We start from the raw sequence: 21962 nt of genomic DNA, 5'->3' as shown, positions 1-21962 counted from the left end.
GAATAAATAAATAAATAAATAAACAAATAATTAAATAAAATAATTAATAAGTACCATAGACTAAGAATTGTGTGTGTTTGTTTGCTTGTTGATTTGTTTGTTTGTTTGTGTGTGTGTGTTTGTTTGTTTGTTTGTTTGTTTGTTTGTATGTATGTTTGTGTGTGTGCATGTGTGTGTGTGTGTGTGTGTGTGTGTGTGTGTGTGTGTGTGTGTGTGTGTGTGTTGCCTTGTACATTTAGCCTTGGGTAATGTCCACCAATGCAATTTATACACCGATCGATACCTTGAAACCTGTCGCTGTGTAGTTTTTTTTTTTTTTTTTTTTTTTTTTCAACGCCATGAAAAAGTTGCATGGAAAAAAATCCCCACACAACTGTTCATGTGGTTTTGCTACTTCAACATGGAAAGTGTCTAATTTGTGTACGTGCGTAGGACTTCCCGTTACTTGCTTTAAAGTGAGAAAACAGCTTAACACCCGGCGCTGAATGTTTGGAATTATAAGGAAGTGTAAGAAATGGCAGGCAACCTCTAAATATTGGCAACCGCACCGAGAGGCCAGTCGCTCAAGGTTTGGGGGTCTTGCGATGATGTTGCACTCACTCAGATCAAATCACACAGGGTTTTTCTGCAAGGTATTCAACTTTGGTTTCACTTAACACAAGAATAGAATTAATAAATGCCAGTTGAGAAAGAGAAAAAAATGTTCGGAACTAGTTGGAGCAACATTTTAGAAAGGCATGAAATCGACATTCAAATTGAAATCCCACCGGCGCCTGGTTATTATAGTCTCCTGAGACTATACGTGTCTTTTATTTATGCAACACCATGCAGGATCTACACCTTTTTAAAATCCAACCATATCCTGAAATATACAATACAGGAGAGCAGCCTTTGCATGAGCATAGCATGTCCAACTCTACTCTCTTTCTTTAATAAACGAGAAGTATGGGGGCCAAGGAGTTTTGTAAAACTCCACGGACAAAGCTTGGGAGCTTCTTCCTCTAAATAGAGTGCTTTCCCTGCAGGGCAGCCACTACCGAAATTGAGGAGGTCACTACATCCACAAGACAGCCATGTACCATATTTGAGGAAGTTACTACATATATGCCAAGGACCATAAGTAAGCGTCACTACATAATTAAGCTTCTGGCAGTCATGTGCTGTATCTTCCGGGGTCCCTATGTATGCCAAGTACTATAACTGAGGATATCACTACAAATGCCTAAGGCAGCGAGACACGATATAAATTATTCCGAATACCATTGCTGTTTTACATTACAGGTTATATTTTTAATAAAGGCACACAAGTGCCGCAGAAGTCACTACTTATTATTAAGATAGCTGCGGCGTCACTGGTTTTGCATGCAGTGACAAAATAGAATCTTGGGGAAAATCCTAATAAATAAATAGGCAAAGAAAGAGAGAAAGAAGGGAAATATATGTATTAGAAACCTAATGTCTACGAAGCAGCGTTTGCTTTCATTGTCTCATATCTTTCGCCCAACACCTCCGTAAGTGCTTCTGTGGCATGTATAAAGGCCGAAACAAATATGTAAATATCAAGCAAAGATAATTAAATACGTAGAATAAAGCAAGTATACAAATCAGTTAACACCGAAATAGATCACGCACATGCATATGTGAAATCAAACAAAAACAGTTAGCATAAAAGAGGTCAGCATATCTGCTGCTTGCCACTCACCCGCCAGGCCCATGAGGACCAGCATAAGGGAGTCACCGCTGCTCAAGGGCCGCTCGTCGTCGTCGTCATCATCGTCGTCGTCCCAATCATCGTCGTCGCGGCCGTCGAAGGCGTGCGTCTTTAGGATGAGGCTGCCGAAGACGATGATGACGAGGCAGAACACCACCACGAACAACAGTACGCGGCGGGTGACGCGCCACGGCCCCACCTGACGAGGGGAGAGGAGGGAGGCGGTGACGGCAGGGAACGGTGAGGGAGGAGCTGGTGATGGGAGGGTATGTCAGAACGGTGAGGGAGGAGCTGATGATGGGAGGGTATGTCAGAACGGTGAGGGAGGAGCTGATGATGGGAGGGTATGTCAGAACGGTGAGGGAGGAGCTGATGATGGGAGGGTATGTCAGAACGGTGAGGGAGGAGCTGATGATGGGAGGTTATGTCAGAACGGTGAGGGAGGAGCTGATGATGGGAGGTTATGTCAGAACGGTGAGGGAGGAGCTGATGAGGGCAAGGTGGGGGCTCAGATGTGTCTTCCTATTTTCGTGTCATCGTTATATAGTATCGTAGCTCTGGAACTTTAGAGCGATAAAAATGGTTGTTGAGAAATGTTTAAAAAATCCGAAACGCGATGGTACAGTAAAAAAATGTGTGTAAAACGATATATCGACATTCCAATGATATCTCACGACGGTGTTAGCTAAGATATACACATTTTTAAGTCAAACTCCTCAAATTATATTAGTTTCGGATAAAAAGAAAACTCAGTAATAGTTTCTCTGAATTTTCTTTTAATTCAGTGCTGCTTTTCTGTTGTTGTTTGTTTGTTTGTTTGTTTGTTGCAATTAGAGGAAGTGAGGGAGGCGTTGGCGGTGAGAAGACATAGGTACTAGAAATGCGGATATACGTCAGTTTCATGTTCTTCGTCACATTATCACTTAGGTCGTATCAATGGCTGGGGCATTATTATCATTATCATCGTCATTACTATTATCATTATTGGACCGTGTGTCTCGATTGACTGCTCGTTAAGCCAACTATATTCAATTGATGCTTCCCCGTTATTCTTTTTTTCTTTTTGCCATTGTCTGCATTTGTGTGTATGACCACATATTTTACTGATTGCTTCGATTACCTGTGTGTGTGTGTGTGTGTGTGTGTGTGTAAAGGGGCATGTATGTGGGGGGGTGGGTGGGGGGGATGTGGGTGTGGTTCCCGTTTCCTGCACCTGTAAAAACTCACCTGGGCAGCAGCAACAAACTTTAATTATCTCTCCTCTGTCACGCCTGTTGTGTGTATACCGCCCGTCCTCGAGAGAGAGAGAGAGAGAGAGAGAGAGAGAGAGAGAGAGAGAGAGAGAGAGAGAGAGAGAGAGAGAGAGAGAGAGAGAGAGAGAGAGACCCTACATACTAACTATATAGTTCTCCATCATCTCGCTGCATCACGCCCTCTCTTTGGCATGAAGACGCTGAATGTATGACCTTGTTCGTTGTGGTAAAAGAGGAGAAAGTGGAGGATGAAAGGAAAGTGAAAGGCTTAATAGAAAAAGAAGAAGAGGAGGAGGAGGAGGAGAAGGAGGAGGAGAAGGTGGAAGAGGAACACAAAGGAAGAACAAAGGAAGAACAAATAACAACGAGGCTGTTTGTGACAAGCTACACTAACTATCTAATCAAAGGTGGAAGATGAAGGACAGCAAAGGCGAAGGCTCCTCCCCACCCACCACCACCACCACCCCCACCACCAGCCAAAGCTGGCAGGAAAGGAAAAAGAAGCATGCAGCATGGAAAAACTGCATGGAAATTATGTAAGAAAGAGGAAAGAACGACCATCAAGGCTACCACTAACCGGGCGAAAACAACGGACAAGGACTCCAGTATTCGAAAGAACTTAACGTTATTACAGCAATGAGTAATATCTTAGTTGCTGGTTGGATTCAAAATACTTGTTTAATCTATTCTTGAAGGCCGTAACTGTTCTACTATCAACGACATCACAGGGTAGAGGATTCCAAGCATTAACGCCTCTATTGAAGAAGTGTTTGGCTTCGTGCGACGAGAATCTTTTATCATTTATCTTGAAATTGTGATTTCATCTTGTTCTGTTTGATCGATCAATTGTAAACTAATCTTCCGCATTAATATCACTGAATCCTTTAAACATTTTAAACACTTCTATTAGATCGCCTCGCATTCTTCGTTTTGATAGACAATAAATCTACCTCTTCAAGCCTTTGTTTATAAGATAAATTTTTCAACCTTGGAATCATTTTTGTTACTCTCCGTTGAACTCGTTCTAACTTTTCTACGTCTTTTCTGTAGCAAAACTTGATCTTTGATATAATTAGGTGACAAGAACTGGACGGCGTATTCTAGGTGTGATCTTACAAATGCTGAATAATTATAATCTCTTCATAAGTTCGGGTGATTTATAATCAAAGTTTCTGGAGATTAATCCTAACATCATATTGGCCTTTTTACTCGCCGCTGTACATTGATCGCTCATTTTAAGAATGTTACTGATAATGACACCAAGATCTTTTTTCTTGTTTTACCTCGCTAAGCTCATGTCCTTGAATCTGATATTTAAATTTAGGATTGTTATCACCTATGTGCATTACTTTACATTTATCTGCGTTGAAACACATTGGCCACTTGTTGCTCCAGTCGGCAAGTCTTATTAAATCTGACTGAATATTCTCGCAGTTTTTATTGTTCGTTACCGTACCTCCTAATTTGGTGTCGTCGGCGAATTTGGCTACTTTTGATAGGATATCAATCTCTAAATCGTTCACGTAAAGTATGAATAGTTTTGGCCCCAGGACCGATCCTTGGGGCACGCCACCGGTTACGGGTTGCCAATCGGATGCTTCACCACTGAGAGCAACACGCTGTTGTCTATCTGTGAGCCAGTCTTGAATCCACGCACACAGATGGTCACTTATACCGTGGGAACGCAGTTTTGAAATAAGCCTACCGTGAAGAACTTTATCAAACGCTTTCTGAAAGTCTAGGTAAATTATCTTATATGGGGCTCGGGCGTCCCAGCTTGAGTATACGTCATGGAAGAAAGTTGATAACTTGGTGAGGCAAGATCGGTTACTACGAAATCCGTGCTAATTATCAGTTATCAATTCATTTGTTTCGAGGAAAGTGATCACTTTATCCCTGATTATTTTTTCGGATAGTTTATTTAGGGCAGACCAAAGACTAATAGGACGATAATTACAGGCTTGTTCTTATATCCTTTTTTTAAAGATCGGGGTAACATTGGCTCTTTTCCACGCAAGGGGCACGCTTGCCAATGCTAATGACTTGTTGATCATTAACGTTATAGGTAATTCTAGCTGTTGGTTACATTCTTTTACAACGCAAGGAGGTAGCCCGTCAGGTCGCGGAGACTTGTTCGTTTTTTGTTTTTGTTTTTCAGGTACGCACGCACTTCACTGTTATCAATTTCGGTCAATGGAAGCTTATGTTCTTCAGGGCCTTGGAAAATATTCCTTGGAGTGGGAATCGATGTCATGTTCTCTTTTGTGAATACGCTACTGAAGGTTGAGTTTAAAACCAACGCCATACCTTCATCATCGTTAACCGTGTCGCCATATACTAATAGTGGACCGACATTATTTTTAACATTTTTTTTTTTGTTGTTGTTTCTTATGTAACTGAAGAAAAACCTAGGATTTTTCTTAGCCTCAAGTGATATTTTCATCTCATACTCGCGTTTCTATTTTCTAATTCTCCTTTCTCAGTCCCTCTTGCTGTTGATATAATTAGTATGGTCCTGAAAATTATGTGTCAGTTTATATTTCTTATAGTTTTCTTTTTTCAGTAATGTTTTTCTGTAGGAAATTCGTCATCCATAACGGTGTGTGGTTTTCGGCCCTTCGTGGCTTCAGTGGAATGAGTTTATTTACGCTCACTGTGATTTGTGCAGTGAAACGGTTATACATTTCTTGAACGCTGACATTATTAAGCAAACGGTTCCAATTTACTGATGCTAATTCTCTTCTTAGGTCCGCAAACTTCACTTTACTATAGTTAGGTATTAAAAGTGAGTTTTCTCTTGCTTTTGTTTCAATATTTAAGACACATCTGATAATGTTGTGGTCGCTGCTTGCGAGTGCTTCGCCAACCTCACAGGCATTAATGAGGTGACTGTCGGTCGTGAAGACTAAATCAAGAATGTTGTTTCCTTGTGTCGGATTGGCAGCTGTTTGATGAAGAAATGTGTCCTGCGCAAAGTTTATCAATCTAGAACCTTCTTTATCGCCAGAGAGTACAGACCAGTTAACGGAGGGCTTATTGAAGTCACCGCATATTACCGCATTTCTATTTCTGATAACGTTTTTTTATTTCTGCGTAGAGATTTCCATCAGTGTCTTCATTTGATTTAGGAGATCTGTAAATTACGCCCAGAATATACTTTTCATTATTGATCGTCGCTTCTACATACAATGAATCATATGGCTCTGTCTCGGTTGTGTTACGCTGAATGACTTCTAAATTATTTCCCGCATATATTATTACACCTCCACCCTTTTTGTGTAGACGACACTTAGCAAACGCATTGTAACCATAAATAGCCACTTCACTTAAACCGTGTGTATTCAACCATGTTTTTGTGATCAAAATGAAGTCGGGTTTTTCAGCAATTGCATGTATTATCAAGGGGCTACGCTTCTAAATAATGCTACGGGCATTTACATAGAAGATGTTTAATTTATTCGCCGAGTGTGCGCCATATGTCAAAAGTTGTTTCACAGGAATAGTGCGTCAGACTTGACTATCTACAAAAACCTCTACATCATCACCCACCTGTGTGACTGTTGACCTGACCGCTGCCTCAGTGCCCTCCACCTGCGTGTCTTGTGACCTGACTCTCCTCAGCACTACACACCTGTACGGCTACTGATCTTACTCCCGCCCTTTCCTGTGACCTGACACTCCTACCTCCGTGGACCTCACCGTCTGGGTGTTGTCTCATCCCAGCCAAGGCGGATGTTTCCGCACCACGTTGCCCCTGCACCTGACTCCTTTTAAACGCTATCAAAATTTCCTCGTCTAACACTCTGCCCAGCCTAGCCTTGCCTACACAATTTAGGTGAGGTTAATCGTTAGCAAACAAGCTCCTGTCACGAATAAAGTGATCCCAGACGTCCACAAACATGACTCCCTCACTACTACAGAAATTCCTGACACGTTCGTTAATCCCCAGCTTTCTACTGAGGATGAGGGAACTAACATCGTGCCGAGGGAGCAAACCACACACAACTGAACGCCTCCGGCTGTCCTTCAGCTTCCCGACAAACTTCCTATACTTATCTACAACTTTCTCTGACCTACCTTTCACGACATTGTTTGTTCCGACCAGGTAAACAAACACTGTCTCCTCTGAGGTAGTGACGACTAAGTCGTCAACCTTCTCAGTTACATGCTCAATTCTACGGCCAGGGAAAACTACACGCCTACGCCTTGCTCCCTTTCTACAAAACTCCTGGTCCTGCTGTCTAACTAAACTATCCCCGACGAGAATGATGCTAGGAGGAAGAATAAGTGTAGGAGAAAGAGTTGATAGAGCAGAAAACAATCTCGAAAAAGGAAGTGAGGAGTAAGTAGAGAAGTAAAAGAGAAGAAAGTGAAAGGGAAAAGAGGTAGATGAAGAAGATTAGAGGGAGAAGGAGGAGGAGGAGGGGAAAGAAGAGGCTAGACCAGCTAACAGATCAGTAAAAAAGTTCTCAATAAGAAAAATTATGTAGGGTGAAATGAGAGGAAAATGTTAGGAGAAAAGATATGGAGGGGGAGAAGGAGAGGAAGAAAGGGAGGAGAAAGTGGAGTAGGCAATAAAGTAGAAAAAACACAAGGTCAGTAGTTGTAGGAAGGGGGCTTGTATTTAGCGTATAGGGAAGCAAGTCAAGGTAGAAATGGAAAGCGGGTGGGTTGTGTGGGTTGCAGAATGGGAAGTAAAAGGGACGTAACTTGAAAATGAGAAGTAATACGAACGTAAATATGAAAACCAAAGAAATAGTAACTGTAAAGAATGAAAGGAATGAAGGGAGGAAGAAAGGAAGGTAACGATTAAAATTAAATGTAAGAATAAAAAGTACATTGCTTAGGGTTTGAAAGGAGAGGCAAGGAAGCTAGAAAGAAAATGGATAGGGAGAGAGTAAATATAAATTTAAAAAATGAGAAAGAGTAAGGTAAGGAAAGAATAATTTTGAAATACTGTAGAATGAAAAATAGGGGAAGGTATAGGTTAAATGACACATAAAAGTAAGTGTGACGAAAAATAATGGTCGTGAACATTATGAAAGAGGAAGGGAACGTATATTATAATGAAAAAAAGGATGAATATTTAGAATTCTGAGTATAATCGGCAATGATGTTGAAAGGGAAGGGAGTGTATAGATGACAAAAAAAGGGAGGAGTAGGTAAAATAAAATAAAAAGAGGAAAGCATTTGCCATACAAGGAAAAATAATAACAGAGAGTATTGCATGAAAATAATGATATAAAACGGGAAGAAAGGACTGGAAAGAAAGAACGTTTGAAAGAAAAGTCAAGGAAACAAATGTTATGAAGAAGAATCCTGTACTACCGGCACTAAGGAAAGGATTATAGGAGAGTGAGAAGGTCATGGCATGAGATAACGATGCTTTGAAGAGACAATGGAAGTAATAAAATATCATCCTCAAGACCTAAACGGATGGTTGAACAAAGGAAGAAGAGGGAGGGAGGGAGGAAGGAAGGAGAAGGAAATGAGAAGGAAGGAAGGAAAAGAAGAAAGGGAGGAAGGGAAGAAGAAAGGAAAACGGAGTGGAGGAAAAACAGGAAAGTACAGGGAAAGTGGGAAAGGAATAGATGAAGAAAGAAGAGGTGAGCGACAAAAGCAAGGGGAAGTGAGGGAGGGAAGGAAGGAAAAATGAAAGTAGGAGGAGAGGTGAAAGGAAGGAGTAGCAAAATACATGAAAGAGAGAGCGAGAGAGAGGGAATGCAAAGACTAGGAGAGAATGGGTTGCGAAATTCAGGGAGAAGGGAGAGAGAACGGGAAAGGGGAGGAAGAAATAGGGAGGCGTAGCGAAATGCAGGAAAGAGGGAAGGGGAGAGGGAAGTGTATAGCGATATGCATTTAAGGAGGGAGGGAGGAAGGGAGGAAGAGGGAGGGAAGGAGGCGGGAGTGCAGGTGAAGGTCGGAGGAATGCTGGAAGGAGTGAACAAGAAGCAGCCATTCGTCACTTGAGCGGATGGAACCAAAAAAAGGAAGTGAGGAAAAGGAAGAGTGGAAGAATAACAATCCATAAAATGAGACTTGAATCATCATGGCGGATGTTAGAGAAAAATACATAAAGGCGGAGGAGAGAGGGTGAAGGAGGATAAGGGAATGAAAACCTGAAGAGAAAAAGACTAGAATTGTTGAGACAGCGTAGCGAAATGCAGGAAAGAGGGATGGGGAGAGGGAAGGGTATAGCGATATGCATTTAAGGAGGGAGGGAGGAAGGGAGGAAGAGGGAAGGAAGGAGGTGGGAGTGCATGTTTTCTTCTTTTAGTTTGTCATTGCATGTGTGAAGGCCAGTTTAACGAGTTCAATAAAGAGAAAATGTCAGTTTATCATGAGTGGTGATATGACACACACACACACACACACACACACACACACACACACACACACACACACACACACACACACACACACACACACACACACACACACCTGCAACGCCGCCTTTAGGAAGTGATTGGTGTCCTGCATTTCGAGACGCCTTGACCTGTGAAAGGAAGAGAAGACACTCATTAGTATTTACTCACTCATCATTGTTATTTATCTTTATTATTTATTATTACTCTCACCTCCTTCCATCATTCAGCTGCAACACCTATAATAGAAGTACTCCTCTTTTATATATTCTCCTTCTCATTACAGTACTTCTTCTTTTCCTTCCCTCCTTCTCTTTATTGTTCCATTTTTTTGGCAGCATTCTTTTCCCCCTGTCCCTCTTTATCCTCATTCTTCGCCTCATTTTCCTCCTCCTCCTTTTCATTCTCCATCTAGTCACCATTATCATCATCATTATCATTCTCTTCATCTTCACGCTCATCCTCATTCTCATCTTCTTCATCCTTATCCTCATCTTCCCCCTCTTCCCCCCGAACAAAGTCATTGAAGACTACCCTAATATACATGACCAAAAGGTTGACATCAGTAGCTGGTAAGATCCTTGAGAAGATTATTAGCGACAGACTTGTTAAGTTCCTAGATGATAAGAGTGTAATATCTGATACCCAGCATGGTTTCAGAAATAAGCGCTCCCGCTTAACCAATTTAATGGACTTCTTCCATGGTATACTCGTATAAGAAAATCGGGATAACCATATCCAACATCCAGACTTCTAGAAAGCCTATGACAAAGTACCACACGAACGAGTCTTTGAAATGAAAATATAAATAAGTAGTTGACAACCTTACTGTGAGGGTAAAAGTTAGCATACACGAAAAAACGATCTTACTCAATGGACCGAGAGTAGTTTCCTATCACTAGTTGAGTACCACAAGGGTCAATGGTGACACCCATTCTCTTTATCATAAACACCAAAAATTTAGCAATATGACTAAAATTCTTTCTGTCGAGGTTTGCTGATGACACACAAATCGGTAAAAAGGTCCTCACGACGGCCGATGGCGAACTCATCCCAAAAGACCTTGATCAGATTGATTCAGTGGTCTGAAAAATGGCTAATCATATTCAACCTTGGCATATACAGTCATGTATTTTGGGTCCAGAAATAATGACCATACATAATGCATGCGTGAAAAGCCTCTGCATCTCGTGCGTAGATTGGAATTGGTCGCTATCAAGAGTGACTTTGAACAATATAAAGCGCTGTTAGTCTGCTATATTCGGACTTTTAGCAAAGAACTTCTATTGTAAGACGCCAGGAATAATGTTATATTTTTATAACTCTTTGGTAAGACTTCACCTGGAATACACAGTGCAGTTATAATGTAATTACTATTAAGGATTTTGAATTATTCGAGAGAGTACCTGCAGCAATGCTCTATGAAAATTACACCATTGTTGAAGGCAGCCGTATGAAAAGCGACTCAAGTGATTTAACCTCACGCTGAAAAGATACAACTCAGGAGAAATGTAATAGGCTACAGGTTTCCAAGTACCTGTATGAGTTCAGTAATGTCGATCGTTCCAATTTTTTTGAGCTCCAAATTAATCCAAGAACAAGAAATAACTGTCAACCAGTTCAAACGAGGAGATGCAGTGAAGACATCAACAGGAGATTTTTCCTCAAACCGAGTCCGCCGTGGAGCAACCTTCCTGCTGAGTTAATGGAAAAAAGATATACTCCATGAAAAAATCGCTTTAACCGTTACTTCGTTGCGGCAGGAAGGTTTCCCGTATGAGTGTCTAACTTGTGTTTGATCTGTTTCGCAGGTTGCTGAAGTGTTTCACAATTTTCTTAAATTACTTAAGGCCAGTGCGACCGAGATGAGTACTGAGGCCACGCGAAGCTACATCGTATGCCCCTAACTTTACTTTTACTAAGCCAGGAAGACTATTATTGTGGCAGAAGGCTTTATTACTTGTTCTCCCATGCTTTCATGTTTCTTCTTCCTTACCTTCCTCCTCCTCCTCCTCCTCCTCCTCCTTCTCCCCGTTCTCATACCATATAAAGAAATACTTGAAAGCACAAGGTTACCGAATGCATATGCTACCTTTTGTCATTTCAGTTTCACTTTTGTTTAACCTTCTCACCGAGCTTCTTTGGAACATGTTTGCCCACACAGTATAATTATCTTGCATTCTAGCCTTCGCTTTACCTTATGCTGTTCTCTTTCACATTTGGTAGGCGTGACTTAAAATATTTTCTTCATATTTTCTTGTGTGCTTTTTTACATCTTAATTTACACAGGAATTTAACGTTAAGGCTTTCATTCACCTAAAGCCTTTGTTCCTCGTTACTATTGGCCACTCAGTCAGCCTTCCCCCCCGCCCCCCCCCAATCTCTCTCTCTCTCTCTCTCCGCAAAATATAATTCTCTTGCGACACTGACCTTTACGTAGAGGGGGAAAATGAGGTCAATGGTTGGCAGTGACCCTGAGCAGCTGGCACCCCATCGAGCCCCGCCCTCATCCCTCTCTGCCTTTCATCCTCAGCCTCATTTTCATCCCCGCCCATCTTCCGTCCTATCTGTCCTCTTTACAACCCTACCCTTCTTCCCCTTTCTAACTTGACCTTTTACCACTCCCTCCACCTTTGCCGCTCTTCTGATTCATCCTTCTTATCTTCCCTTTTTTTTTTCTTCATCTTCGTACCTCCTTACATCCTTATGCATTATATACGTCCAGTCTCCTATGATGTTTGTTCAATTTTTTTTATCCCTCCATCCTTTTCTCTTTCCCGTTTCTTTCTTTCCATTCGTCTTATCCTGCTTTACTCTTACTCTTCCACGCCTTACTTCCTCTTGAACACTTCCGCCGCTTTCAGAATCTCTCCTATATACCTGCCCTACTTTCTCTTTGTCCTCTCCTTGTCTGTTTGTCTGTTTCCGCCTTCTCTCTATCATTCTTTCACTCCCTTGCCACGAATACCTCCGAATATGAGATGGTCGTCTCCCGAATACCTCATATACTTGCCTTTCGTTCTCTTCATCACTTCATGTCTTTCCCTCTTGTCCTCTTTCTTTCAGTTCCACTACCTTCAAGCTTCTGTACATCCATCTTTGCCTTGCACAATAATATTTCCGCTACGCTAAGTCGCTCACATACTTTTTGCTACTTTATATACGTACATCTATCAATCTCTTTTCTCTTTTCTTCCTCTGCTTCTCCATTTCTCCACCTTCAAGCCTTTGTTAATCCATCCTTCCTTCCTTTGCTATTTGTTCATCCTTTCTGCCTCTCTCTTTCGCTGTTTCTACATTCATTCATCTTTGGGAACTCATCCATTCATCCCGTAGTCTCTCACGACTCCCCATTTTTCAATTCCTTCCCTTCTGTTTTCTATTCTTTCATTTTCTAGCCCTCTCTTCCGGCCTCTCTCTTTTCTTTTTTTTGGCTGGAGCAGCGTCTAGCAGGCTTTTTTTGTTGTTGTTTTTTGTTTATTGACCTTGAGCTGCCTCCCTTGCCGTAAAAAAATACTGGTCCTTCCTTCGTTGCCCCTCTTTATCCCTTTCGGTCGTTTCTGTTCTTGGTTCCTCCACCTCTCTTCCCATCTTCATGCATACAGTTTCATCTCACTGCACACCATCACTCCTGCACATCCTTCCACTTTTGATTCACCACCCTCAATCCTCCATCCACCCATAACACCTTACTATCTTTCCCTACTCCCTGCACTCCCTCCACCTTCCATTCCACCTCCCTCTCCCATACACCTCTTCCACCTTCCCGTAAGTAGCCACCTGTTCCTCATACGTTCTACCTCATTTCCTCTCCATTCACATTCATTACATTACTCTGCTGCCTTGCCCTTTTCCTCACAGTTCAACCTTCTTCCCCTTGCCACTCCCTTCCCAAAGTAATCTAAGACACCCCTAAATATAACCCTCAGAAAGTGGTCAGGCGAGTTTGGGCGTTGGTCGATGAGGCAAGGACATTAACATTATTTTTGATTTCATTATTATTATTATTATTATTATTATTATTATTATTATTATTATTATTATTATTATTATTATTATTATTATTATTGTTATTGTTATTGTTATTGTTATTATTATTATTATTATTATTATTATTATTATTATTATTATTATTATTATTATTATTATCATCATCACTTATTCCCTTATTCTTTTTCTTTTTTTCTTTTATTCCTTTGTCTGCATCGAGCACTTATCAATGTTACAATTTGCCGAAGCTTGAATTATTGTCTCGACATTTACGTGTTGCCTAATGTGACATTTATAATGACAAGAGGTGAAATCCACTCGTGTGTTGATATTATACGCATTATTTGGATTCTCTCTCTCTCTCTCTCTCTCTCTCTCTCTCTCTCTCTCTCTCTCTCTCTCTCTCTCTCTCTCCTCTCTCTCTCTCTCTCTCTCTCTCTCTCTCTCTCTCTCTCTCTCACTCTCTCTCTCTCTCTCTCTCTCTCTCTCTCTCTCTCTCTCTCTCTCTCTCTCTCTCTCTCTCTCTCTACCAATCTCAAAAGAAAACTTAATTATCCCTGACTGAAACGCGATACAGAAAGGAACACATTAAAATCGACACACGCACGCGTCCTGTTTTGTTGCTTTATTCACACCGATGGAGAAGAAAAACACTTAGATTCGTTTGTTTTACCAAGATTGTTATGGACACTCGTTTGATAGGATGAAGCAATAGGAAGTAAGCTTTTTATCAGGGGTTTTTTTTACCCACTCTCTTGCCTCCACATCTGCTTCCTTTACTCTCTACTATTGCATTATTACTAATTCTTCAGGTCTTTTTTTCTCTCTTCTTGGCAAATTTCTTCACCAACGCATTTTCACCTGATTATCGAACTTTTTTTCTTTCTCACTTACCAACGCATTTTATTATTTTTTTCAGTAGATGACTCCTCGTTCACCAGATCACTTATTATTTCTTTCTTTTTTATCTAGATGATTTCTTGACCAGAAGTACTGAATTTTTCCTTTGTTCTTTTCTTCCCACCGTAGATGATTCGGTGTTTTTCACTTTCCTCTCTTCTTTTCTCTCTCTTCTTTCTTCTAACTTGCTTCCTGTTAGATGATTGTTTGTTCACGACTTCATTTCTTAGTTTTACAGGCTTTTCGTTTCCTCATTTGGCAATTTTTTTTCTTTCTATATCGGCAAAACGTTTTCCCTTCTTTTTTTTGTCTTATCTTATTTCATTTTCCATGTCCTATCTTTTTTTTATTATTTTGCACTTGTTTCGTTAATTACTTAATTAACCTCAACTCAACATTTTCTCCACCGTGACATTTTCTTCTTTCTTGTCTCCTCTAGTTTTCTTTTCTTTTTATACTTCCTCCGTGACAGTCAAGTTTTCGCTCAACAGCACACACACTTTGTTCCTTTTTTGACAGGTGGGTCTTTTCAATTGACTAAAATATTTATTTTCTTGCCACAGTCCTCGTCCACGTCACTCAGCAGTACCACCGTAACCAGCGCCAACATCAGCACCAAGTCGTCGTCTTCAGAAGGCAAGTAGGAAAGCTAATACTCTCTTGCACCTTCGTCTTCCCCTTCTGCAGCAGTGCGAGATAGATATACACAGCACAATACACACGTTGGCCTTCTGTAGTTTTTCGAGATGCGATAAGAAGACACGAAGTTAAGCCAATATCCCCTGCTATGTTGCTCCGTCTTCGCCTGCTGCTGCAATGTCAGACAGACGCACCACAACGCACCAGTACACCGTTTTTCTCTGCAGCAAGGTTCTTCGAGTAAGAGTAATTGCGATAGACTTCTCACTGCGTCGCCACTTCTTCACAGACACTCAGGAGACACTCAGCTCTGGGTATTGTTAAGAAACATGTAAATGGGTCGTCGGGGGTGATGCTGAAGCTAAATCAGAGTCGTTTCAAGAAAGGTTTGAAGAACACGATCCTATAGATTTCGCAGCGCGACCACCACTATCCACCCAGTCACCGTTTTCTGATCCACTCCGAACCCTCTACATGAACCTTCACCTTTACCTGCCCTTTTGACCACTTACTTGCCTTGTGTTGCCAGCCAGGAATACATCAATTACTTGTTCTTCTCTGCCTGTACTCCTGTTCCATGATGGTCGTTATGGTTACTGTATGTGAAAAGATCTTTGTTTGCGCCATGAATTTTTGGTGGCCTGGAATGCGGAGGAAGGCTTGGTCGGTGATGGCAGGTGATTAATCAAACCAAGGTGAAGGTGTGTGGCAGGCCTATTCAGGGGATACCTATGAGACGTGTCAGCCAATCACCGAAGACGTGCCAGCCTTAATACCCAATCAGAAATACCTATGAAGGCTGTTGAGGCAAAACATTGTCTCTCCTATATCGCCTCCCTCATTCATCCATCTTCCGTCTCCTTCCTTCTTTCTTCTTCGCCATCACATGTTTTCCTTGTTACCGCCATTTCCTTCTTTCATCTTTCTTTCTCCAACTATCTCCTTCCTTCTTCTATCGTCCACCTCCTGTGTTGTTTACCTTTCTTTATCCGCCTTTATCCCCTTCATTGTTTCCCTCCTTTAGTCTTCCATATCCTATTTTTCTCCCTCACCTCCTTCTCTTTGTTTTTATGTTTTGTTGTTCGTCGCCATCTCCTTCATTTTCCCTACATTTATTTTTCTTCTTTTCCATAATTTCTATCTTCTTTCCTTTTTCTCCTTCATTCTCCATTACCTTTATCATATTTTCCTGTATCTTAATTACATTTTTTTTCCGTCCTTTATCCTTTCCTTCTTTTTCTTCCTCCTCTTACCATGATCTTATGCATGTTGGGTAAGACCGGGAGGAGGAGGCTTTCTTCCCTCCCTTCCTTCACAGGCACCACAGCGGCGGAGGGTTGACGTTAAGGTCGTAATTAGAGTCGTCGGGACACCGTTTCATCACACACTTTGGCGTCGTATGTCAGTGATCGTGCGGGGAAGTGAAGGACGACGCCTGCAACTGAAACTCCCTCTCGTTTTGTACACCTTCAATTAAAACCCTCAACTTTTGATTTCTATAACTTGTCATTTCTGCTCTCTCGTTATCATGAATCGAATCTCTGAATGTGCTTTTTGTCTGAGTTTTTGTGTTGCATTTTTGTTCAACTTTTAATTAATAGTTCGATTCCTTGATTACACACACACACACACACACACACACACACACACACACACACACACACACACACACACACACACACACACACACACACCATTCTTGAATCGGTTTTGTTGATAGGGTTGGCATTACTTGTCACTTTCAGAAACGTAAAAGAATAGCCATGACTTGTTCATATCTTTCATAAGGCTTTCTTAAATCATTAGGAGGTGTTTATATTCAATGGTGGCTTATTTGTGATTGCTGTTATGAACGGTGATGATGATGACAGTGTAGTGGTGGTGGTGTCGATTGTAGTATGGTGATGATAACAATGGAGTATACAACGGTTGTGACAGGTTATCGGTGGTGGTGGTGATGGTGGTGATGGGGCCAGTAGTGATGATAGTAGTGCTAAGGATGATAACAAAGGGGAGCAGGAGGTATAATGATTGTGAGAGGGTGAAGCTGGTGGAAGGGTAGTGAGTGTCGACGTTGGTGGTGATGAATATTGGAGTTAGTGGTTGTTAGAGGTTGGTGGTGGTGGTGACCGTGGTGATGACTCTAGTGATGGTGACTGGATGGTGGCAGTGGTTGTGGAGGTGGTGGAGGTAACCATATATAGGTGATGTGGTTACTATTGTTATGAATGGAGTGATGGAGGTCGTGGGTGGCTGAGGGCGGGGGTCAAGGGTGTAGGGTGGAGGAGATGTAGACAAAAAAAGAGAGAGAAAAAACACTAATGTATTAACGAAGGCAACAAAGAGGAAGGAAAGGAGAATGGAGGAGGGGACTGGAGGGGAGGGGACTGATGGATTGGGGTTAAAGGGCTCCGTGTCAATAGTAAGGGTTAGGTGAAGGGGGGTATAGGGTGTTAGGGGAAGGGGAGAAGGATGGAGGTGTAGTAATGGAAGGAAAGAAGAGGAGGAGGAGAAGGAGGAAGAAAGGAAAAAGAGTTTGGGGATCATTAGTCATGAGTGAGTAGAATGGGGCGGGAGAAGGGAGTGAGGAAAGTGGGGTGACAAAGAATAAAGAACGCGCGCATCAAAATAATTAACAAACCTACAACAATCAAGTGTACACTCCTGCTGCCTATTCCTACTCATCCCTTTCGCTGTACCCTCCCCAGTAATCCACTTCCTCTGCTCTTTTTCCCTTCCTAATAAAAAGAGTGAATGAGGTGGTGTTGCAAACGATAGGTGATGGTTACGATAAGTAGATAACTGCAAGAGCCATAAAGGGGAAGAAGTGAACAGAGAGTGAAAGAGGTGGATGTAGCTGAAGGGTTGCTAAACACAGGGAGGAGGGGGGGCGAGGGGCATGCGTACGCCGCCACCCCGCCCTTGACACACTTAACCCACCCACGCCCACTCCCACGCCAACGCACATGCCCACCCCTCGGCAACACGTACCACGCAACCAGACTTCGGTTTAGCTACAGTTTTTTGTAGCAACCTAAATCCAAGCACAATATATCACAAATCCAGTACAAGTTTTCAGGTTTTTTGTTGGATCGAAAACAATTACTTAAATTTATATGGAAATACTTTTAGCGTTTTTTCAGGGGCTCCATTTTTAAAAGCATAAACCTTATCAAACATTTAAACCATACATCTGATTTCCTTCTCTACTGATACGCTCCACCATGTATTTGTCAGTCATTAGGAACACTTTGTTGAGCCCTTGCCCTTCCTTTTACCACCACCTGTTCCTGTGCTTGCATTCGAAAGTCACTGATAAATCCTCAAATACATGGTGCCCACGTCCAAGCACAGGTACGAAGCATTAGTCGGGGATTGTCACCCACATTCCGGATGTATGGGGATGTGATGTCGTACCCAAAGATCCGTCACCTGAGCTCATAGTTCATTCCAAGAAGGTACCGGCTGGCGATCGCGAGTAATCAGATAATGGTGAATGACACGCACAAATGCACACACACAAACATTTTGTTTTTTTGGAAGTAGTGTATATGATAAGAAAGCATATACATATATGAATAAACAAGGATGAATATAAGGAATCAAACTTTGGCCACATTAAAGATATTCTTGTTCGTTTTATTATTTTAAGTTGAAAGTAGTATAGTACATAAAAGAAGTATTATACCCATGAATAGTTGAATACTGGTCACTTAAATATATAGTTCGTTTTACTTATTATATTCGAAGTTCTATACATATAGTAAGACGTATAAATTAAAGACGTACACATTAAAGGGGTCAAACTCTGAACCATTAAATGTATTTTAGCTCGCATTCTGTGATGGATCGGCCTTGATTGCTGGCTTGTATTGACACAGGGTTGGGCAGGGGAAGGCCCAGCTCTTAGTCTTCCTCCATTCCCTCCCTACTCAACCTTACCAAGAAGGCTAAGAAGCACTCAGAGTCAGGCTGAGGCGACACAGCCACGGGGTTGAGCGACGCAGGGTGGAGTATGAGCGTAGTAATGAAAAACAAACTTTCAGTTTAATGTATTTTTAATGTAAAAAAAAAATCCTTCACAATACTACGCAACCAAACACTTATCTATTCAGGTGCAGGGCTGGGGCGGGGCTAGGCGGAACGGAGCTGGGCGGAGTGGGGCGAGGCACCACCACACCGCCGCCTCAAGGGAACGGTTGGTAGAGTTGCGTAACACTTTCCGGGAACCTTCGCGGCGTCACGTTTAGCATCACTCACTGACGCTAACGTGTGTTTTTATGTAGGAGAGGAAGATAAACGGTTGGGTGGGAAAAATAAATAGGGGAGAGAAAATCAGTATTTTCGCCTCCTCTAATCACCTAATGGAATAAAATGCAGCCAAAAACTGAATTAATTTCGAAACTTCTTCGGTGAAGATAAGTTGGGTTTATCTTCTTTCACGTGTAGCCCCTGTTCACCTAGCGGTAAATAGGTACGCAACGTAAGGCAAGGAGTTGTGACCTCGTTGTCGCGGTGTGCTGTGTGTGAGTGGTCTCAGTCCTACCCAAAGATCGGTACTATAGGGGAACGGCTGGCTGTCTCGAGGGAGACCCGCAGCAGACCAAGAGGTGAATTACATACACACACACACACACACACACACACACACACACACACACACACATATATATATATATATATATATATATATATATATATATATATATATATATATATATATATATATATATATATATATATATATATATATATATATATATATATATATATATATATATATATATATATATATATATATATATATATATATATATATATATATATATATATATATATATATATATATATATATATATATATATATATATATATATATATATATATATATATATATATATATATATATATATATATGTATATATATATATATATATATATATATATATATATATATATATATATATATATATATATATATATATATATTTCCATATATAGGGGTCTTGTCCGCCCTCTTATGGTGAATGCATCTCACGTGTGGGGGAGCTCCACTCACACAGCTCTTCTAGACAGAGTGGAATCTAAAAGCTCTTCGTCTCATCAGCTCTTCTCTTACTGACAGCCTTCTACCTCTTAGATTCCGCCGCCATGTTGCTTCTCTTTCTTTTTTCTTTCGATAGTTTCATGCCGACTGCTCTTCTGAACTTGCTAACTGCATGCCTCCCCCCTCCCGCGGCCCCGCTGCACACGACTTTCTACTCATGCTCATCCCCATACTGTCCAAACCCCTTATGCAAGAGTTAACCAGCATCTCCATTCTTTCATCCCCTTCACTGGTAAATTCTGGAAGTCTTCCTTCCTCTGTATTTCCTCCTGCCTATGACTTGACCTCTTTCAAGAAGAGTGTATCAAGACACTTCTCCACCCGGAATTGTTCTCTCTTTTGGCTACTCTTTACTTTTTACTTTTGTGGGAGCGGCGAGTAGCGGGCTTTTTTGTACTCTTTATGTTGCCCTTGAGCCGCATCCTTTGATGTAAAAAAAAAAAAAAAAAAAAAAATATATATATATATATATATATATATATATATATATATATATATATATATATATATATATATATATGTGTGTGTGTGTGTGTGTGTGTGTGTGTGTGTGTGTGTGAAATACTATCAACAAATAAATAAAGTATGTGTTGTGTGTAAGTAATAAAAAAAAAATCAATAGACGAAATACAATGGCTTTGTGTGCACGTGTGTGTGTGTGTGTGTGTGTGTGTGTGTGTGTGTGTGTGTGTGTGTGCGTGCGTGTGCGTGTGTGTGTGTGTGTGTGTGTGTGTGTGTGTGTGTGTGTGTGTGTGTGTCCAGCAGGTATGTGACTGGGGCTTGGAAAAATAATATAAAAAAAACTAATTTTCTGAGCCGGCCGCCATTATACGTACAGTGTTCCAGCGTCTGCCATAAACAACGATCACTCTATAAAAGCAAATCCTCTTCTTGACCACTAACTTGTTATTGTGATATCATGAAGGGGACAGGTTCCATTCAAGTGCATTGCTTATCCCTGTAGACTAACACATATCAAGAGAGCATGTTAAAGACCCTAAAAGAACAAGGTGTCGGCTCAGCAAGGCAAGCATAGCGCCAGGTGGTGAGCAATATTGTTCATAGATTCGCCGAATGCCTCGACAAAACTCCCAACATCCCCGTGGATAAATTCACCACGCTGCCGAAGCAGACTATCATAAGACGACTAAGTGAAACGAAAAGATAAACTAATTATCAAATAATAGAGCAAAAATAATTAAGAAACTCAACAATCACATAAATGAAAATTTTGTTGGCTAATTATCTAACCTATTATGGTAAAGTTCATATAAATCTCATTAAATGATAAAAAAGCAGTGCCGTATGCACTTGTCAAACATTGATCGTATCATGATTATACACCCCTCCCATTGTTCTCCGAGTCCATGAGATTTGCGTGGGTAGCCTACAGCGATGGGAAACAAACGGAAAACTGAAAGAAAAAAAAACGGAAACATCCGCGAACTTAATGACTGTGTGGCACTCCCGCTGTCAACGCCAAAAAAGTCACGAGAGTATCATCATCATATCACAGTCACTTGCTGCCGCCGCCGCCACCACCACGGGAGAGGTAGAGTAGTGTGGTGTGACGGCCGCAACACGTGCCGGGACGGGGCGTGGTTTTCACTAGAGTGGGACTGGGGAAGGGACAAGGGAAGGGACATGGGAGGTGCAGGCGCCGTGTGTCAGTGGGGCGTCATGCTTGGTGGTGTTCTGTTTCATGAGTATTTGTTTTTCCGCTGCACAATGTCAAGAATGCGTCGCCTGCATGGTCAGGGACGTTATCTAAACATGCTGTTATAATGCACACTAACAATATATCTATCTCATAATTTATTTTACTAACACCAGTAGATAATTAGTATCTATTTCAAAGCTTGACTTTTTCCACTCGAGCCTGATGTCGTCTATAGTGGCTAGGATACCTGGCTTTCACCCAGGAGGTCCAGGTTTGATTACCAGCAGAGGAAAATTTATTTGTTACTTTTACCTAAGCCTCATCTCCTAAAGACATG

General features: G+C 41.3%; 1 protein-coding gene across 1 annotated transcript; it reads right to left on the bottom strand.

Annotated features, from left to right (window-relative positions):
- Nucleotides 1-1621: 1621 nt before the first annotated feature.
- LOC127001810 (uncharacterized) lies at nucleotides 1622-15311 on the bottom strand. The gene is made up of 3 exons (XM_050867015.1): nucleotides 14214-15311; nucleotides 9406-9460; nucleotides 1622-1910 (listed from the first exon to the last, which is right to left on the bottom strand). The coding sequence occupies exons 1-3, from the start codon at nucleotides 14219-14221 to the stop codon at nucleotides 1647-1649; spliced, it is 327 nt and encodes a 108-aa protein (XP_050722972.1). The 5' UTR covers nucleotides 14222-15311; the 3' UTR covers nucleotides 1622-1646.
- Nucleotides 15312-21962: the final 6651 nt, after the last annotated feature.

Source organism: Eriocheir sinensis, chromosome 21, assembly GCF_024679095.1.
Source record: "Eriocheir sinensis breed Jianghai 21 chromosome 21, ASM2467909v1, whole genome shotgun sequence".
Lineage (NCBI taxonomy): Eukaryota > Metazoa > Arthropoda > Malacostraca > Decapoda > Varunidae > Eriocheir > Eriocheir sinensis.
Note: the sequence above shows the minus strand (reverse complement) of the source record. Positions and strands in the feature narration are given on the sequence as shown.